A 21,835-nucleotide genomic window follows, 5' to 3' on the forward strand; every position below is an offset into this window, starting at 1 on the left:
TACCTGACCATGGTAAAGGATAACAAACTGAGAAGAACCTTGACAAGGTACAGACTTAGCGAACATAGCCTAGCGATCGAAAAAGGCAGACACAGGCAGACCAGGCTGCCAAGAGAAGACAGGATATGCTCTCACTGCAGTCAGGGAGTAGTTGAGACAGAGATGCACTTCCTCACAGCCTGTGGAAAATATCAGGGCATCAGAGAGAATTTCTATCAAAAATTCTCACAAATATGCCCTGAATTCAGAAATCTGACTGACAACCAAAAACTCCCACTCCTACTGGGGGAGGAGAGAAGCTGTGTAACACTGGCGGCACACTATGTTACAGCTTGCCATGAACAGAGGGACAACCAGTAAACTAAGACAAGAGTATATATAAACAAGGCGAAAATATATTTATAAACTCAGGGATATACCTGTTTATACACTGTATGAATGGAACCGCGTTTATGTGTTCAACCATAAATGTATTTTGATGCTTTGGCAACATAAGATGTACCTTATGCCAATAAAGCGATTTGTATTGTATTGTATTGAATGGCCGGGTCCACAAGACAGAGGTAGCTGGACCCATGTCTACTACAAATTGTGCTGAGCCCCGCAAGCATAAAGTAGCCCTCAGTCCAGTGGTGGAACAGAACTTTTAGTAATGATTTATGATGGCCCTTACAGCTACATGTAGTAAATGGACAGTGTAACTTTTATCGGAAGAAATTTTACACATCACGGACCCTGATAGTTCAGAAGGTGCAAGAAAAAAAGATTAGGCACTGGACCTTGGTCTGTCATATGTCCCCTCCCACCCTGTCACCCTAGGGGAAGCGAGTGAGAGAGACTCCTGTATTTACTGGCCCAATGAAATAAACTGAGCCAGGAGGCATTTTCCATTGGGGAGGAGTCTAGCGGTGGGACAGTGATAAACAGTTTCGGGGAAAAATTGGGTATCGCCCATTTTTGGGCGCTAATATCGACTGGGCACAAAATTTAGCGCCTGGCGCTAATATCACCTCTGACTGCAAAGATCGCCTTGTAGGAACGGAGGTTCCTATCAAAAAGACTGAGTTCGACTCAGGTAATTAAAATAACGAACTTTAATGAAACCAAACGAGTTTAAACTGGAAACTGCTAGAACACATCAATAACAGGTCTACTCTCCTTGAGGGCTCCACGAGGACTGATCCTCTGGTCTGAAGACTGACGTCATGACGTCATCACTTTCTTCCCACCATTGGGGCATCACGTGACTAATGGCATGATGTCATCACGTTGAAACCGTGCTGTAAAGGTAACTAGGCATTGTACAGACAAACGGTGTAATTAAAGGTACAGGCACAGACAGTAACTACATTGCTGTTAAAGGAATTATGTACAACTGCTCTGAGTCCTTTGGTGGCTCCGCCACAGCTTCTTTTGCCCCTATAGGTGATTTGAGCGCTAAATCAGGCGCTACACACCTCTCTTAAGGCGCTAATGTCGGGGAGCGAGGCGCTACCTCAGAACGTTACCGAAGTTCAGGTGATGTCAGTTACCATGGAAGCTAGACAGACTGGCGCCTTCCAGTTCTTAAAGGGGAGGGGCCATCTTGCTGGCCAGCAACACCCTGCTCATTGCAGCCTTGAATCTCGGCCTCGCGAGACCTCTAAAGCAATTGTGTTGGAAGCACTAATGGATAGGTGCAGGGAAAGAGCTCGGCGCTTAGGAACCTCAAAAGTGGTGCTGAGGACCAAAACTCCTTAGGACAGCGTTAAGTCTCTCCAGACGTCTCTCTCCCTCTCCACCTGCGTGTACCAAAAGTTTTGCCGACAAGAAAAAGCAGGAAGCGCACGCCTTTAAATAGCGCTCCCCCAGCCACTTCCCAAATTGAAAACGCTCCCCTCTACCTGTCGTTCCTAGCGGCAGGCACTAAGGCAGGGGCAAAACTCAATTTCCGGCCCGGGGTGCTACCGGGGCATTGCACGCTTGCATGACGTCATGATCTGCAGGTGCATGAGATTGTGGCGGGAGTTTTTAGCACCAGCGCAAAACGACAGGTCAATTTTGCGAGCGCCGTTAAAATCGCCGCGCTCAGGCGCTAAATTGCTGGCCTCCCCCGTTATCGCCCTACGGAGGTGCTAACGGGGGATGCTAACCAACCGACTTCTTCCCCCTTTAACTCTTAAGTAAAGCCATAGCTGTAAGGATTCACACCTGGTTGCCCTTGTGTTTTGCTGTGGGACTCGCCTAATCCATGTCATCTTTTCCAGAATGGAAGCCCGCAGTGAGTCTGGCTGTCATCAACTGTGCAAACTTGAAGAATGCGAAAATATGTCGGAGATTTGAAGTGTTCATCTATCCAACGATAAAGGTATGGTGTCGGTGCATTGGTTTAGGAGAACTGTTATCACTGAAAATTAATAAGCGATGTGCTTAGTCCAGTATTTCAGCAATTAAGGTGCTCAGTTTGGATCCGATAGCTCTTCAATGAAATGAAATTGGCCGCACTTGACCTATTAAACCGGAGCTAATTTGCTGCTACCTCAGCTTGTCTGGTGTGGGTTGGAGCACAGGTTCAGCCGGGTTTGGATTTACACCTCTGTGCATTGGCCCGGTACTTTCTGTCTGGTGAATGAGGGTGGGCATGAATAATAACCCGAATTTGTTTTTCTAAACTCCTGGTGGCACTGAAATGCTGTTTATGATGGGTGAAGCCAGTACGTGTGAGGATCAGACACTTGCTGCTTCACAGCAGCATTTAGTTCACATGGAATGGTAATGTGGATGGAGGAGAGTGTTCTTCAGACAAAGGGAGTTTTACAACTGCTGTGATAACCAAGGCTGTTAGGGTTGGGGTGAAAACACACACCCATCCCTCCCTCCTGAAGTGCCAATGGAAGAGTTTTCAAATCTGCAAATGCATATTTCACAGACTGTACAAGAGGTTCGGTGTAGCTCCTGAACTGCAGCCAAACTTTTAATTCCAGCTCAATAGGGGGCATTTTGCAGAGGCTGTTAGAACTGTGCCAGGCCATCATTGCTCAGCACGCGCTGGATTGCAGATGCTAAAATATAGCTGTAGGTTAACTCTGTTTATGAGGATGCTTAGTTACTCTTCTGCGCTTTCCCCACTACTAACTTGGCTCTGGGTTGGGATTATTCTGGATATTTGCCGCTTTGCTTTTATTACTTAAATCCAGTTGAGCAATGAACAACTATTCTGGATGGCTTCTGCAAAATGCCCCTGTTGAGCTGGAATGAAAGTTTGGCTGCAGTTCCGGACTCTCACTGAGCCTCTCCACTCTTGTACAGTCCGTGAAATGTGCATTTGCAGATTTAGAAGTTGGCAGTACAGGTTAGTGTTGGCGAAAAACAAGAATACTGACAAAATTCAACCCAATATTAACTTGGCAACAAAGGAGCAGGGGGGAAATCATGGGCACCTTAGATTACTGGAGCAAACTCTAATTTGATGGACCTCTTAATTGGAGACAATAGCAAAATACTGCAGATGCTGAAAATCTGAAATAACAACAAAAAATGCTGGAAACACTCAGCAGGTCAGGCAGCATCCGTGGAGAGAGAAACAGAGTTAACGTTTCAGGTCGGAGACCCTTCTTCAGAACTGGCAAAAGTTGGAGATGTAACAGATTTTAAGCAGGTACAGTGGTGGGGAAGGGGAGGAAGGAACTCTGAAGGGAAGGTCTGTGCTAGGATTGAAGGCAGCAGTGGTTAAATGTTGCAAATGGGGATGGCAGAATCATCAACAGCTGCCGCCTGAAAAAATGGGGGGGGTTATAGTCTGAAATTGTTGAACTCAATGTTGAATCCAGAAGGCTGTAAAGTGCCTAATCGAAAAATGAGGTGCTGTTCCTCGAGCTTACGTTGAGCTTCATTGGTAAGTGTAAGAGGCCGAGGACAGAGAGGTCAGAGTGAGAGTGGAGTGGAGAATTAAAGTGACAGGTGACTGGAAGCTCAGGGTCACCCTTGCAGAGATGTTCCGCAAAGCGGTCACCCAATCTGCGTTTGGTCTCCCAATGTAGAGGAGACCACATCGTGAGCAGCGAATGCATTATACTAAATTGCAAGTAGTACAAGTAAATCGCTGTTTCACCTGGAAGGGGTGTTTGGGGCCCTGGACTGTGGGAAGGGAGGAGGTAAAAGGGCAGGTGTTGCATCTCCTGTGCTTGCATGAGAAGGTACCGTGGGGAGGGGAGGGACTGTTGGGGGTGATTGAGGAGTGGACCAGGGTGTTGTGGAGGGAGCGGTCCCTTTGGAATGCTGAAAGGGGAGGTGAGGGGAAGATGCGTTTGGTGGTGGGATCACGCAGGAGGTGGCGGAAATGGCGGAGGATGATCCGTTGAATGTGGAGGCTGGTGGGGTGAAAGGTGAGGACAAGGGGAACCCTATCGTGGTTCTGGGAGGGAGGGGAAAGGGTGAGAGCAGAAGTGCGGGAAATGGAATGAACATGGTCGAGGGCCGTGTCAACCGCGGTAGAGGGGAATCCTCGGTTGAGGAAAAAGGAACACATACGGAAGCACTGGTGTGGAAGGTGGCATCATCAGAACAGATGAGGCGGAGATGGAGAATCTCATCTTTCGATTAGGTACTTTACAGCCTTCTGGACTCAACATTGAGTTCAACAATTTCAGACTATAAACCCCCCTCCATTTTTTCAGGCGGCAGCTGTTGATGATTCTGCCATTCCCATTTGCAACATTTAACCACTGCTGCCTTGCATTCTTGCACAGACCGTCCCTTCCTCCCCATCCCACCTCCCTGCCTCTGCACCTGCTTAATGCCTGTTACATCTCCAACTTTTATCAGTTCTGAAGAAGGGCCTCCAACCTGAAACGTTAACTCTGTTTCTCTTAGTTGGAGAGATTGACATTAGCTGATTATTACCAATTACAGTACCTGCTAATTGGGTTTTATCCCTTGATTTCACTAAATTAACTCATTAACATGCTCTCATCCTCTTCCTGATCTTTCATCTTGTTATTTTCTCTCCTCCTGCTTCGTTTGTCGATTGGCTTGGCCTGTCAACTCTCCATTGGCTGCTATGCGACTGACCAACAGGAAGTCTGGACCTTTGGGTTGGGCTGACTTGACTAATTCTTGTCTCTCGCTCCCCATCCTCACCAAACCCCTCCTAGAGATGGAAAGACTTGGCCTGCCACACTCCTGCAGCTTCTCGCACAGTTGCCTAGAACTGATAAAACCCAGCACATGAGATGCGTCATGCGAGGCATGGACAGGCACCAAGATCAGAAGGGCACAGTTGCCACATCTCTCAGACCGTAGTGGGCTTAGTATATGCATGACATGTAGGGGCTTGGTATATAAATGACCTGTAGGGGCTTGGTATATACATGACCTGTAGGGGCTTGGTATATACATGACCTGTAGGGGCTTGGTATATGCATGACATGTAGGGGCTTGGTATATACATGACCTGTAGGGGCTTGGTATATACATGACATGCAGGGGCTTGGTATATACATGACCTGTAGGGGCTTGGTATATACATGACCTGTAGGGGCTTGGTATATACATGACCTGTAGGGGCTTGGTATATACATGGCCTGTAGGGGCTTGGCATGTACATGACCTGTAGGGGTTTGGTATATACAGACATGTAGGGGCTTGGTATATACATGACCTGTAGGGGCTTGGTATATATATGACCTGTAGGGGCTTGGTATATATATGACCTGTAGGGGCTTGGTATATACATGACCTGTAGGGGCTTGGTATATACATGACCTGTAGGGGCTTGGTAAATACATGACCTGTAGGGGCTTGGTATATATATGACCTGTAGGGGCTTGGCATGTACATGACCTGTAGGGGCTTGGTATATACATGGCCTGTAGGGGTTTGGTATATACATGACCTGTAGGGGCTTGGTATATACATGACCTGGTGGGGCTTGGTATATACATGACCTGGTGGGGCTTGGTAAATACATGACCTGTAGGGGCTTGGTATATACATGACATGTAGGGGCTTGGTATATACATGGCCTGTAGGGGCTTGGTATATACATGACATTTAGGGGCTTGGTATGTACATGACATGTAGGGGCTTGGTATATACATGACATTTAGGGGCTTGGTATGTACATGACATGTAGGGGCTTGGTACATACATGACATTTAGGGGCTTGGTATATCCATGACCTGTAGGGGCTTGGGCGGAGAAATTCAGTTGGATGCGCCACGCGTTATCGCCTTAAGAGGGCGATAAGTGGTGCGCGAGCCAGCTAGCGCCTGGGCGCGGCGAGACCTGCGCCTCTCACGAAATTGAGCGGACATTTAGCGGCGGCGCTAAACCGCAACGCCCGCTCAGCTGCGCACGCAGATCCTGACGTCATTTCAGAGTGCAATGCCCTTGGGGTGCCCCGGACCGGAAATTCAGTGGCGCCCCCCTCCTTTCCGCCTGTCGCTCCCAACGACTGGTTGACTGGAACGGTTCCCAGTCGCTGTGGGGCTGGGGGGGCACTATTTTAAGGGGGCTCTTCCTGGCTACTTTGTGGTAGCCATTTTTGGACCACTCCTTCTGAGAGAGAGAGATTTGCAGAGAGACAAAGGGAGAGAACTTTCTGCATTGAGTCAGCGCTCGCAGAGGTACTTTTGGCTTCTGACCAGAACTTTGTAGTTGCTTTGCTTTTTCACAGGCATAACTTTGAGTGGCCACATACTATGGGGGCTGCAATGGATGGGAACGTTGGGCTTCTCCATTACATTGAGAGGGCACAGAGATGCAGAGAGAGAGTGCCAATCATGGCCAGACGGAGGAGAGCTAACAGGCGTCGGCACACGAGACCTTACCGTCCCAGGGTTTTCCGCCAACAGTTCTCATACCTCAATATGTCTGAGGAGCAGTGTTTTCGGAGGCTGCGAATCAGCAAGGAGGTAGTCACTGGGCTCTGCCACCTGCTTCAGCCAGATCTGCAGCCTCAACTGAGGAGCAGGACATCTCTGTCGATGACAGTAACAGTAACGGTGGCTCTCAACTTCTATGCCACCGGCTCCTTTCAACCTGCTACTGGGGACATTGCCAATATCTCCCAGTTTGCGGTGCATTGCTGCATCCATCAAGTCACGAATGCCCTCTATAAAAGGAGATGTCAGTATATCTCCTTCCCCATGACCCTGGACAAGCAGCAAGAGCGCGCAATGGGCTTTGCAAGAATAGCGGGCTTCCCCATGGTCCAGGGCGCCATTGACTGCACGCATGTGGCTTTGCGGGTGCCGCAAGAGAATGCCGAGGATTACCGCAACCGGAAGGGGTTCCATTCGTTGCACGTCCAGTTGGTCTGTGACCACAGAGAGCTGACAGTCGCTGTCAATGCCCGCTTTCCAGGCAGCAGCTGTTGTGTATGTGCCTTTAAGACAGAACTACTTTTACAGCTCCTGTATACTGTAGTACCGGCAGTGACCACACCTGTATATAAGCTTTGCGCATGCCTCTGTACCCCCAGTCTTGAGATTACCCTCCTCCAGTAAATACCTGTTTATTGTTAAGTTACAGCATCCGTGTGGTTATTGAAAAACAGCATACTCTCAGAATCACAGATCTAACAGTGGCGACGAGTGTCGATTCGAATCTACCTGCAACAAAAAAAAAGTCGAGGCCAGGAACACGGGCGTCGACCACGAGCAACCGCCCAGTCGTTAGGCAGAGAGTGAACATCGCAGGGGAGGCTGTGGAGAGCCGGGCTTGGTTCCCCAGCCACGACGATCAGCAAGAGACTGATGACAGGTCCAGCGCAGACCCTTCCTGGGCAGCGGCGGCTGGAGCCGACCGACGGCGGAGAGAAAGCCGAGCAGTGTCGATGGGGTAAGACAGAGGGTGAAGCGCACAGGGCGCAGCCGGGGGTTGAAAACCGAGCGGCATCGAGAAAAAAAAAGTAAAACAAACCGGAGAGAGAGAGGGTAAAGCAACAGTCGGGTTCAAGAGCGAGCGGAGTCGAGAAAAAATAAATAAAAAGAAGAACGCGCAGAGCACAGCCAGGGCTCACGGGCTGAACAGTGTCCGCGGGGAGAAGAAGGGAGAGCGCGGGAGACGCCATTGAGCCGCGGAGAAGAAGGAAGCGTGCGGGAGACGCCATTTTTAGAAGCTGCAGCGGAGAAGAAGGGCGAGCGTGGGAAGGAAGGAAAGCGCGGGAGACGCCATTTTGTGCCAGCGGAGAAGAAGGGGAAGCGCGGGAGACGCCATTTTTGACAGTTAAATCACACCCAGGGATGCCGAAGAGTGGCAGTATCTCTACGTTCGACAATGAAGTCGAAGATTGGGTGACATATGTGGAACGTATTGAGGTGTACTGCAGGGCGAATGAAGTGCCAGATGCTAGTAAAGCACTGGTTTTGTTAAATTCCATGGGTGCAAAAACTTATGGGTTACTGCGAAATCTAATAACCCCAGAGAAGCCGGTGAACAAGAATTTCGAAAGCATAGTAGAAATCCTACAGGACCACTTAAACCCCACACCGCTGCTGATAGCAGAACGATTTAAGTTCCATAAAAGGAACCAACACAAAGACGAAAGCAAAGCTGAGTGCCTAACGGAACTGCGCAAGCTATCGAAACACTGCCAGTTTGGAGCGGGACTAGCAGATACGTTAAGGGACAAGTTTGTGTGCGGGCTACAAAGTGAAGGAACCCAGAAACGGCTTCTGTCAGAAAAGAATCTTACGCTGGACAAGGCTTTCAGTATGGAAGTATCACACGAAGCAGCCGCAAGGGACGCTGCAGAGGTACAACGGAGGCCGCAAGAATATGGCACCAATGAAATGTCCTATGGAACAGGGAAGTGCTATCGCTGCAGCAGAACAACACATGACCAGAAAGATTGTTGGTTCAAGGACCAAGTGTGCAGACAGTGTGGAAAAGCAGGACACATAGCAAGAGTCTGCAGGTCTGGGAAGAAAACCAACAGTAAGAAATCTCCACAGGAGAAGTACAAAAAGGTGCACCAGGTGATGGACAGTGGTTCAGACGAACAGAAAGTGACACAGACTCCGGAAGCAAGGAGCTGGGTTGCCTGAAACTACATAAGGTAACCGAAATGGAGGATCACCAGACTATCTGGGTTACACTCAAGATAGACGGAGTCCAAGTGAAAATGGAATTGGACACAGGATCAGCCCTAACAGTCATAAACCAAAGGGACTACAAGCGGCTATTTTCACATATACCCTTGAAAGCTACAGAAATTGTCTTGAAGACGTATACGGGGCAAAAAGTCTACCCCAAAGGAAAAATAAGGGTGAAAGTGATATATAAAGGCCAGGAAATACCTAAAATGGATATATATGTATTGCCAGATGGAGGACCACCACTGCTAGGACGTGAATGGATCCGGAAGATACAATTAGATTGGCATTCCATACAGGCACAGAAGGTTGAGGCCAAAAAGGATGACGACGTTACACCTGGACGACTGTCAAAAATGCTAACCTACGCAAAAGTAGTGTTCCAGGAGGGACTAGGAACACTAAAAGGCATAACAGCAACAATTAAAATAGAAGAAAATGCAAGCCCAAAGTTTCTTAAGGCCAGACCAGTGCCTTATGCGATCAGACCAGCTGTTGAAGCAGAGCTGGAAGGGTTGGAACATTCAGGAGTACTGTCCAAAGTGGACTGGAGCGAGTGGGCTACACCCATCGTTCCTGTAATGAAGAGGTCGTTGAGTAATACGCCTGGGGAACCAAAGAAGGTCCGCATCTGTGGGGATTTTAAGGTGACAGTGAACCCAGTCCTTCACACGGTACAATATCCGCTTCCACGAATTGAAGATATTTTCGCCTCGCTATCTGGAGGTAAACGCTTCACCAAAATTGATGTAGCCCAGGCGTACTTGCAAATGGAGGTAGAAGAAGCTTCGAAACAATACCTTACGATTAACACTCATAAAGGTCTCTATCAATACAACCGGCTGGTGTTCGGAGTAGCCTCGTCTCCGGCTATCTGGCAAAGGGCAATGGATCAGGTCCTGCAAGGGATTCCAGGGACCCAGTGTTATTTGGACGACATCTTGGTCACGGGCGAAAATGACAGTGATCACCTCGCCAACTTGGAGAAGGTGCTCACCAGATTAAAGGAGTATGGGCTACGAGCTAATCGCCACAAGTGTGAGTTTTTCCAGAAACAGATCTCGTATTGTGGCCACGTCAGCGATGAAGAGGGGTTACATAAGTCCCCTGAAAAGATTGAGGCAGTAGTCAAGGCTCCAGCACCGGAAAATGTGTCACAACTGAGGTCGTTCCTCGGGCTGGTAAACTACTACCAGAAGTTCTTACCAAATTTGTCCATGGTATTACACCCACTGAACACCCTACTGCAAACAGGGGTACCATGGAAGTGGGATGACGAATGTAGACGAGCTTTCCAGAAGTGTAAAGAATTGATCACATCAAAAGAGGTGTTGGCCAATTTCAACCCAGCACTACCAATTCGTTTGGCATGTGATGCATCACCCTATGATATTGAAGCGGTGCTGTCGCACAAATTCCCAGACGGATTGGAGAGGCCAGTAGCCTTTGCGTCTCGGTCACTAACCTCAGCCGAGCGCAACTACGCCCAGATTGACAGGGAGGCCCTCAGCCTAGTATGGGGAGTAAAAAAATTCAACCACTATCTGCATGGGCAGAAGTTCACCTTGCTGACTGACCACCAACCACTTGTCTCCATCTTTAATCCTAAAAAGGGCGTTCCAGTGATGACTGCACAACGGTTACAAAGATGGTCCCTGTTTCTAGGGGCGAATCAATATGAAATAGAATATAAAGGCACGAAACAGCATGGGAACGCTGATGGGCTATCGTGCCTGCCACTGCCTACTGTGGAGGAAGCACCAGCAGTGGACCATATCGAGATATTTTATTTGCCAATAATTGAACGATTGCCAGTAATGAACGCGGATATAGAGAAGGAGACCTGCAATGATCCGACGCTGTCTCGGGTATATGATTTGACGGTGAGGGGATGGCCAACACATGGCGACTCACTGTTGCCAGCATTCTCATCCAGAAGAGAACAGCTGTCAGTATGCCAGGGGACAGTGATGTGTGGATCCAGAGTGGTGATTCCACCCAAGTTAAGGGAGAGAGTGCTAAATGAGCCACATGAAGGTCATCTGGGGGGAGTGAAAATGAAAAGCCTTGCTAGGGCTTATGTGTGGTGGCCGGGAATCGATCATCAAATCGAAGACCTAACTAAGAGCTGCTTAGGATGCCAGAAGGTCCAAAATGCACCACCACATGCCCCTCTACACCCATGGGAGTGGCCCTCCTCTCCATGGCAACGGGTGCATATTGTTTTCGCTGGTCCATTCATGGACTCAATGTTCTTAATAGCAGTGGATGCTCATTCAAAGTGGCCTGAGGTGACAAAAATGTCTTCAACCACTACAGAGAAAACGATTGCAGTCCTACAGATCATATTTGCCAGAAACGGTTTACCAGAGCAGATTTGCTCTGATAATGGACCACAGTTTGTGTCCGAAGAGTTTCAAAAATTTATGAGAAGGAATGGGGTAAGGCATTACACATCCGTCCCGTATCATCCAGCCACAAATGGATTGGCTGAGAGGTTCGTACAAACCTTTAAGAAGGCGATAAAGGCCATGTGCGACGATGAAATTCCACTACAGCATAAGATGGACAATTTCTTATTAGCCTACCGAAACGCGACACATGCAGTTACCAACCAGACCCCGGCCATGATGTTCTTTAACCAAAGGTTGAGATCTCGTCTGGACTTGCTCAGACCAAATGTGCGAAGAAATGTTGAGGACAAACAATTCCAGCACATCAATGAGAAGCCGACGAGGAGCTTCAATGTAGGACAACCAGTCTTGGCCCGTGACTATCGAACAGAGAAATGGCAACCCGGAACGATATGCACAAGGCAGGGGCCATTAATGTACACAGTGGATGTTGGGGAGAACATTGTGAGACGCCACGTTGATCAGATCTTAGGGTCACAGGAACGCGTCAACCCCATGTCTCGAGTACCTGGGGATGAACCCGACATACCGGTAGCATCTACCTCAGAACCAGTAGCAGTGGAACCCGATGAACTACCCGATGAAAAGGGGTCAGAATCGCCTCTGCACCAAGAACAAGAACCTCAGGAAAGGCGCTATCCCGAAAGGGTCAGGAAGCCGCCCCAAAGACTGAACCTATAAATGGACTATTGTTGTTTAATGTACATGTTAAAGTGTTAATTGTTATTTGAATATTGGGGGTACTAATCTAAAAGGGGAGGAATTGTAGTGTATGTGCCTTTAAGACAGAACTACTTTTACAGCTCCTGTATACTGTAGTACCGGCAGTGACCACACCTGTATATAAGCTTTGCGCATGCCTCTGTACCCCAAGTCTTGAGACTACCCTCCTCCAGTAAATACCTGTTTATTGTTAAGTTACAGCATCCGTGTGGCTATTGAAAAACAGCATACTCTCAGAATCACGGATCTAACAGCAGCCACGACGCCTTCATCCTGCGCCAGACTTCTGTGGCAGACCTTTTCGAGGCCCCGGCTCACCCAGGAGGCTGGCTTCTCGGGGACAAGGGCTATCGCTGTGCACCTGGCTGATGATCCCGCTCCGTGCGCCCAGCACCCCTGCTGAAGAACGATACAATGAGAGCCATCAAGCTACCAGGAACATCGTTGAGCACACAATCGGTGTGCTCAGGCAACGGTTCCGCTGTCTGGACCATTCCGGAGGAGCCCTTCAGTATTCACCTGAGCGAGTCTCACATTTCGTTGTTGTGTGCTGCATGCTGCATAACCTGGCAATCCTCAGGACTCAGCCACTGTCACCAGATATTGGAGCACCAGCAGAGGAGGAGGAGGAGGAGGAGGAGGAGCAGCAGCAGCACCAAGACGGGAGGGAGGCACAAAGTGCAAGGGCCGTCCGTCAGCGGCTTATAACAAGTCGCTTCTAGGCCCCCTCTGAGGGAATGGCTTCTGCCATTCAAAGAACATGAATGGAACCGTGCCGCAACCCCTAAGCCGGTCAAGGCAACAAATAGTTCAAAGAGCAAACATGCACATTCTGAATAAAGACACTTCTTTACTTAACAAATTATGTGCCCTTCCCGCATGACAAAGTAACAGAGAGAAACCCCAAAAAAAAAAGTCAGTCACATAACTGGCTCTCACAACCTGGAGACAATGACCAAAACAGTAACAAAAATATGACCACGATCCTTGGCCTTCAATTAAACAATTAACAACGTTTTGCCACACCTCCTACTTTTTGCCCTTGGAGGGTGATCTGCTTCGCTTGCGAGATTGTCCCCTTCCCACCCTGCAGCTCCTCCGCAATGGGACCCCAGTGGCTGCAGCAAGGCTGGGGGATGGCTGCTGAGTGTCAGAAACTGAGACTGCAGATGCCCTTGAGGGACAGCCTGGACCAGCTCTGGGCCTGGAGGGCCCAGCTGCTGACTGCTCCAACTCTGCATGGGCGGCACCAGTCTGTCCTACAGGTGGTGGCAGCCGCAGTGGAGAAGTGACAGTGCTAGCAGCAGGAATGCTGTCATCGTGAGAGAGGACAGCAACTCCCTGTTCGGCTGACACACTGGCATTCCCACGGGGCAGCACTGCAGCATGCGGAGCAATCTGCTGAAGCACAGATTGCTGGCCTGCTGTGGCGCGATGAGGGCCCCGGCGAATCCTGCCCAATCCAGCGAGGGTGGCAGCAGTCAGTGCTTGTGTGGCCTTAATCTGCGTCTGCATGAGACCAGCCACTGACTGCATTGCAGCACTAAGCAATTGTGTGGCAGCCGTCTGTGCTGCGCCGAAGTCCTGGAGACTCCTTGCCTGTGCTGCGCTGAAGTCCTGGACACTCCTTGCCAGTGACTCAATGGGTTCGGGCATCCTTGCCACTGCAGCCATGAGCTCAATGTGCCTGTGTTCCACCTGGGCGCTCATTTCAGCAAGGAGCCGCACCTCTTCTGCGCTCACTGTAGCAGGACTCGAGGCCAGACTCTCCCTCCGGGGAGAAGGCCGCTGAGCTTCCCTACCGCCCTCACGTTGCTGCAGCCCGCTGGGTCCTGGAGCTTCACCCTCATCAGACCATTCCCCCCTGTTCCCCTCCAGGGAAGACGAGTCCCCATTATGGCCATGGGCTGCCTCGGCTGAGGGTGGCACTGATGGTCCGGCTTCCTCCTCGTCGTCGCCTTCAGAATCACTCACCGTGGCAGCTTGAGGGCCCGCCTCCTCACCTGGCGAATCAGCATCTGAAAGCAGGGAGGTACAAGAGTGGCTTTAGCATGAGGACAGTGTGGCAGCAAGGGAGGCATGAGTGCTGCAATGTACTGATTTGGCTCGAAGGTGGCAAAGGATGCTGGTGTGAGGAACAAGTGGAAGGAGAGAGTGTGATGAAATATTTCCATTCATCACTGCCTGTGACTGAGATCGGTTTCAGTGTCATTTCCCTTCCCCCAGACCTCATTGTATTGTGTACTGGAATGTGCTGTATTGTATACTGGAATGTGCTGGAATGTGCTGTGTGTAGGGCTCCGCCCATACCTGGCCCCGTTTGTAAGCTAGCTTCAGTCTAGCCCCAGTCTCCAGAAGGACGACATCTCTCTCGCTTACGTGTTTCGTTCTAAGTTAATAAAAGCCTTGTTTTGTTCTGCTACCTTCGAGTCTCGGAATTATTGAGGCACATCAATTTTATTAACTTATTTTTCAACACTATGGATCAACTCCTGAAACCCGAACGTTTGGATTTGGATCAACATGCTCCGGACGCAGCAGCACGTTTCGGACACTGGTTTGAGTGTATGGAATTCTTCCTGGACAATTCCGCAGCCGTCAAAGACGCTACGGACGCTGCAAGGATGAGACTCGGAATTCTGCGGAATTGGGTAAGCCACCGGGTTTACCCCCTCATCCAAGACGCCGAGACGTACCTGGCTGCCTGCGACATCTTAAAGGCGCATTACCAGCAGCCTACGAATGAGGTGTATGCTAGGCACCTGCTCGCCACCCGCGCACAGCGACCTGGGGAATCGGTGGAGGAGTTCCTAAGCACCCTGAAAATGCTTGGCAAAGACTGCAAGTGCCGAGATGTAAAAGCCGCAGTGTACACTGAAGAGCTTGTTCGTGATGCCTTTATCACAGGCCTCAGCTCCACTTACATCCGGCAAAGACTGCTGGAAAAAACGGGGTTGGACCTGAAACAGGCTGCGGACACCGCGCGATCCCTGGATGTGGCCCAGAGAAACTCGGACGCCTACTCTTCAGCCCGCGCCGTCCACGCCGCCACGTGTGCACCAATGGCGCCGCCATCTTGGAAGGCATCTTCCCCGCCCGACAGCCCGACACCGGCTGGGCCCCGCTCTCCCCCCAGAAGCCCTACGACAACCGCGACGCGTCAGGGACCCAACTGCTACTTCTGCGGGCAGCCAAAGCACACCAGAAACCTGTGCCCGGCGAAAGGCACCACCTGCTTTAAGTGCGGTAAGAAGGGGCACTTCGGGAAGGTGTGCAGAGGGAACCCCGCCGGAAAACCAACCGCCGGAAAACCCGCCACCACCGCATGTGCGCCGTGGGAGCAGCCATCTTGGACGCCATCTTGCCCGACCTCGTGGGGTCCGCCATCTTGTGAGCAGACAGCGTGGATGCCATCTTGTATCGATCAGGGCCCTACAGTGGCATCGGTCACAGTGGACCAGACCAGGCCGCACCCGCTATCCAGATCAATGGTGGACATCGAGGTAAACGGGTGCCGGGTTAAATGCTTAATTGACAGTGGAAGCACGGAGAGCTTTATCCACCCAGAACTGGCACAACAACTCTCCCTAAAGGTGGTCCCTACTCAGGGTACCATCTCTATGGCTGACAAAACCCAGACATCGACCATTCTGGGTTACTGCACGGTACAATTGTGCGTTAACGGAACTGTATATGATAATTTTAAAGTATTAATCATGAAGAACCTATGTGCGAGCGTGATCTTGGGCCTGGATTTCCAGTGCAACCACCAAAGCATCACGCTCAAGTACGGTGGGTCCCAGCCGCCCCTCACAGTGTGCGGTCTGGCTACCCTGAAGGTAAAGCCGCCTTCGCTATTCGCGAACCTTACCCCTAACTGCCGGCCAATAGCGACCAAAAGCAGGAGGTACAGCTGGGAGGACAGGCGGTTTATCGCGACCGAGGTAGACAGGCTCCTGAAAGAGCGCATTATTGAATGCAGCAACAGCCCGTGGCGCGCCCAAGTGGTAGTGATAAGGGGTAGCGAGAAGAAACGGATGGTGATCGACTATAGTCAAACGATCAACAGGTACACCCAACTAGACGCCTACCCGCTACCCCGCATATCAGAAATGGTGAACCAAATCGCCCAATACCGGGTGTTCTCCACCATCGACCTCAAGTCAGCGTACCACCAGCTCCCTATCAGACCAGAGGACCACCCGTACACCGCCTTCGAGGCGAACGGACGCCTCTACCAATTCCTCAGAGTCCCCTTTGGGGTGACGAGTGGGGTCTCGGTCTTCCAGAGGGAGATGGACCGCATGGTCGATGACCACCACTTGCAGGCAACCTTCCCCTACCTCGACAACGTCACCATCTGCGGTCACAACCAGCAGGATCACGACTCGAACCTCGAGAGGTTCCTGAAAACCGCACAAAAACTCAACCTCACCTACAACGAGGACAAATGCGTTTACAACACCACGCGCCTCTGCATACTAGGCAACGTGGTGGAGAATGGGGAAATCGGACCAGACCCCGACCGATTGCGCCCCCTACGGGAGCTGCCCCTGCCCAACACTCCCAAAGCCCTGAAAAGGTGCCTGGGGTTATTTTCTTATTATTCCCAATGGGTCCCCAACTACTCCGACAAAGCCCGCCCCCTCTTGAAAGCATCCTCTTTCCCGCTCTCTGCTGAGGCCCACGCCGCCTTCAAAAGCATTAAGCAGGATATTGAGCGGGCCACGCTACAGGCAGTGGACGAGAACACTCCATTTCAAGTGGAAAGTGATGCGTCTGACTTCGCCTTGGCGGCCACCCTCAACCAGGCGGGGCGGCCCGTAGCTTTCTTCTCGAGGACCCTCCAAGGGCCCGAGATCAGACACTCCTCCGTGGAAAAGGAGGCCCAAGCCATCGTGGAGGCAGTGCGCCACTGGCGCCACTACCTAGCCGGCAAACGCTTCACCCTACTTACCGACCAGCGGTCGGTAGCGTTTATGTTCAATAATAAACAGAGGGGGAAGATTAAAAATGATAAGATTCTTAGGTGGTGGATCGAGCTCTCCACCTTCGAGTACGACATCATTTACCGGCCAGGGGCCCTTAACGAATCCCCTGACGCCCTCTCACGAGGGATATGTGCCAGCGCCACCGGGAATCGGCTACAGACCCTCCACAACGACCTCTGCCACCCAGGGGTCACGCGGCTGTTCCACTTCATAAAGTCCCGTAACTTACCCTACTCGATTGAGGAAGTTCGGTCCCTGACCAGGAACTGCCGCACTTGCGCTGAGTGCAAGCCTCGGTTCTACCGCCCAGATAGAGCCCACTTAATCAAAGCTACACGGCCCTTTGAGCGGCTCAGCTTAGATTTCAAGGGCCCCCTCCCGTCCGTCGACCGCAATGTTTACTTCCTGAACATTGTGGACGAATACTCCCGGTTCCCATTCGCCTTCCCCTGCCCAGACATGACCAGCGCCACGGTCATTAAATGCCTCAACAGCCTGTTCTGCCTGTTTGGTATGCCGAGCTACATCCATACGGATAGGGGGGCGTCCTTCATGAGTGAAGAGCTACGCCAGTACATGCTGTCCAGGGGGATCGCCACGAGCCGTACCACCAGCTACAACCCCCGGGGTAACGGCCAAGTGGAGCGAGAGAACGGGACAGTATGGAAAGCAGTCACTCTAGCTCTAAGGACCAAGGGCCTCCCTATCTCCCGCTGGCAGGAAGTCCTCTCGGATGTGCTCCATTCGATACGGTCGCTATTGTGTACGGCCACTAATACCACGCCTCATGAATGAATGTTTGTCTTTCCCCGGAAATCCACCTCAGGTGTATCCATGCCGTCATGGCTCTCCACCCCAGGTCCGGTACTCGTGCGAAGGCATGTGAGGGGCCACAAGACGGACCCTCTCGTGGAGCCAGTACACCTATTCCACGCCAACCCCCAATACGCATATGTCCGGCACGCCGACGGAAGGGAGGACACCGTGTCCATAAAAGACTTCGCCCCAGCCGGCATCGACAACAACCACGGCAATAGCGGCAGCGACGATCACAGCAACTCTTACCCACCCACTACTCTTTCATCACCCCCGGAAGAACACCGACCAACGGCACCCCCACCAGCTACCCCTTCAACAACCCTGGCGGCACCCCCGGCAGAGACCCAGGAGGCTACCGGGGACACCCAGCCGACACCCGCGGCACCGCAACAGCCACGTCGGTCGCAGAGGACTATCAAACCCCCGAACAGACTAAATCTATAGAAGGGGTGAATGTGATGAAATATTTCCATTCATCACTGCCTGTGACTGAGATCGGTTTCAGTGTCATTTCCCTTCCCCCAGACCTCATTGTATTGTGTACTGGAATGTGCTGTATTGTATACTGGAATGTGCTGGAATGTGCTGTGTGTAGGGCTCCGCCCATACCTGGCCCCGTTTGTAAGCTAGCTTCAGTCTAGCCCCAGTCTCCAGAAGGACGACATCTCTCTCGCTTACGTGTTTCGTTCTAAGTTAATAAAAGCCTTGTTTTGTTCTGCTACCTTCGAGTCTCGGAATTATTGAGGCACATCAGAGAGGTCAAAAAGGTGATGACCTTAGCATTGCTGTCCATAACGGGGTCGGCATCTCCAGTGGCGATGGGGCCAATCATCCGGCCTGCCATAATCCGCTGGACTCGCTGCTCCAGATCGGTCAGGGCTTGAAGGTGAGGCCGGCCTCCCCCGGTCCATTGTTGCTGCCTCCTGTTATGCGCCAGCTTGCCCTGCAAGAGAAAGGACGGGGTCTGAGTACAGTATGCAGCCCTGATCTTGGTTGCAATGCCTCCCATGGTGGAATAGCCCTTACAGTGTGCAGCCCTGATCTTGGCTGCAATGCCTCCCATGGTGGAATAGCCCTTACAGTGTGCAGCCCTGACCTTGGCTGCAATGCCTCCCATGGTGGAATAGCCCTTACAGTGTGCAGCCCTGATCTTGGCTGCAGTGCCTCCCATGGTGGAATAGCCCTTACAGTGTGCAGCCCTGATCTTGGCTGCAATGCCTCCCATGGTCAAATAGCCCTTACAGTTTGTAAAGTGCTGAATGTGCATGTGAGTTTCCTGAAAGGGCCATAGGTGCTGGATGAGGGCTGGTCATTCGGGCTTTCAGGACCCTTTGGCCATAAAGTGAGGTCGACATGCAGGGATGAAGAGGATTCTGAAAAGGTTACTCACCCTGACGACCCAAGTGAGGTCATTGAACTTCTTCCTGCATTGCACAGGCGTCCTAGGCACCATGCTGCTGGAGGTCACTCTGTGAGCCACCTCCCTCCAAGCTTTTCGATATTCACTGGGCAGCGGCCTCCTGCCACTGTCCGGGTACAGGAGAGATCGCCTGCGCTCCACCGCGCCAACCAAAACCTCCAAGGCCCCCTCGCTGAACCGCTGTGCTCGCTCCCTGGCCCTCTCCATGGTCCTTGGCTTAAGGATGTGGCAACAGGTCTGTCCAGGCCGAGATTCAGGGGTCCGAAGCGCAGGGTGTGGCTGCAATTCAAGATCGACCCTCCCCTTTAAGAGCTGACCGGCGCCAGCGTGTCTGTGTCCAATCGCTAACTGGCCGCACCTGCGCTGCGCCCGCCCTCAGAGGTAGCGCCTCGCTCCTCCTGCTTAGTGCCTTAAGACAGTTGTGCAGCGCCTGTTTTAGCACTCCAAGCACCTCCTGGGGCGAAGCAGGCCAATTTACCAGTAGGTGGCGATAATTTGTGTCGGGCGCAAAATTTCGCGTCTGGCCGATACTTACGCCCCAAACGGGGCGATACCGAATTTCTCCCCCTTGGTATATACATAACCTGTAGGGGCTTGGCATATGCATGACATGCAGGGGCTTGGTGTATACATGACCTGCAGGGGCTTGGTATATAAATAACATGCAGGGGCTTGGTATATAAATAACATGTAGGGGCTTGGTGTATAAATAACATGCAGGGGCTTGGTGTATACATGACCTGCAGGGGCTTGGTATATAAATAACATGTAGGGGCTTGGTATATACATGACCTGTAGGGGCTTGGTATATAAATAACATGTAGGGGCTTGGTATATAAATAACATGTAGGGGCTTGGTATATACATGACCTGCAGGGGCTTGGTATATAAATAACATGTAGGGGCTTGGTATATACATGACCTGCAGGGGCTTGGTATATAAATAACATGTAGGGGCTTGGTATATACATGACCTGCAGGGGCTTGGTATATAAATAACATGTAGGGGCTTGGTATATACATGACCTGCAGGGGCTTGGTATATAAATAACATGTAGGGGCTTGGTATATAAATAACATGTAGGGGCTTGGTATATACATGACCTGCAGGGGCTTGGTATATAAATAACATGTAGGGGCTTGGTATATACATGACCTGTAGGGGCTTGGTATATAAATAACATGTAGGGGCTTGGTATATAAATAACATGTAGGGGCTTGGTATATACATGACCTGCAGGGGCTTGGTATATAAATAACATGTAGGGGCTTGGTATATAAATAACATGTAGGGGCTTGGTATATAAATAACATGTAGGGGCTTGGTATATAAATAACATGTAGGGGCTTGGTATATAAATAACATGTAGGGGCTTGGTATATACATGACCTGTAGGGGCTTGGTATATATATGACATGCAGGGGCTTGGTATATACATGACCTGTATGCTTCTCTTCTCTGTTTAAAGGCAGCTGGTTCACCAGGATCTGTTTGTTCCAATGGATTCGTTGTCCATCCTAGCCTGGGCTTCAAATGTGTATCTCAGTAATAGAGAACTCCACTCACTGCCCGAGTAGTGCCTTGCCCTCCAGGTCGCACAGCCGATGGCCGGGACTCCAATAGTGTTGGCCAGTAACAGTTAGTTGACTAACGCACTCAGTACAGGCACTTTATATACCACGACTGTGTCACTGACACTGTAACAAAGAGTTGATCTTTGGTGTAGTTTGGACACAAGTTCCAGCAGTGAAAGGCAAGTGGAGCCACTGTTTAAAATGGAATATCACAAAACCTTTGAAAATTGGCCTGAAATTCCAAATATATTGTGTTTACTGCTGGGCTCCAGGAATCATTCCTCGTGATCCTGTGGTATAACTTGAAAGTTGTCACTGTGACTTTTGGAATGTATCTGTACCTCTGGTCTATTCCACTGCCTGCCTTAATTACAATTTTATTTTATCTTTCCCTCAGTTCTTCAAAGCATTTTCAAAACCGTTCTTCAAGGGAGAGCTTTATAAGGGTTAGTACATTGCTATCATCGCTTTTCTTCACACTTCACTGCCACCGTTCTGCTTATCAACCATTCGTACTTTGCTAACATTGTCTGTTTCCTTAGAGCTCTTTAGACAACTGTTCTGGGGTCTGAGTCTATTCACTGCAACCCTACTGCTAAAACAGCAAGTGCTGCCATTTGTGCTAAGAAATTTGTACCAAGGAGCTTTTCCACCCAAACCCCCTAACCTCGGTGTGTCGGTGGGAGTTCCCAGACTGTCGGTGAACCCTGCACTTTCCACCTTTAAAAGCCTTCAGCGGAACTCTTGACATCTGAGAGCTGCCGCCATACTAAGGTTCCAGAAGTAATGTAATCAATCCTGAGGAGCTTCCCATTA

General features: G+C 50.6%; 1 protein-coding gene across 3 annotated transcripts in view; it reads left to right on the forward strand.

Annotated features, from left to right (window-relative positions):
- The window catches only part of qsox1 (quiescin Q6 sulfhydryl oxidase 1), a 275,366-nt gene that overhangs the window by 79,612 nt on the left and 173,919 nt on the right, over positions 1 to 21,835 (forward strand). For all 3 annotated transcript variants that reach the window (XM_085982257.1, XM_085982256.1, XM_085982258.1), the window contains exons 2-3: positions 2,247 to 2,347; positions 21,417 to 21,465. In XM_085982257.1, the coding sequence (XP_085838383.1) occupies positions 2,247 to 2,347; positions 21,417 to 21,465 (150 nt within the window). The remainder of the gene's footprint in view (positions 1 to 2,246; positions 2,348 to 21,416; positions 21,466 to 21,835) is intronic.

This window comes from Somniosus microcephalus, chromosome 3 (genome assembly GCF_052327205.1).
Source record: "Somniosus microcephalus isolate GS21.2 chromosome 3, FLI_Smic_1.0, whole genome shotgun sequence".
Taxonomy (NCBI): domain Eukaryota; kingdom Metazoa; phylum Chordata; class Chondrichthyes; order Squaliformes; family Somniosidae; genus Somniosus; species Somniosus microcephalus.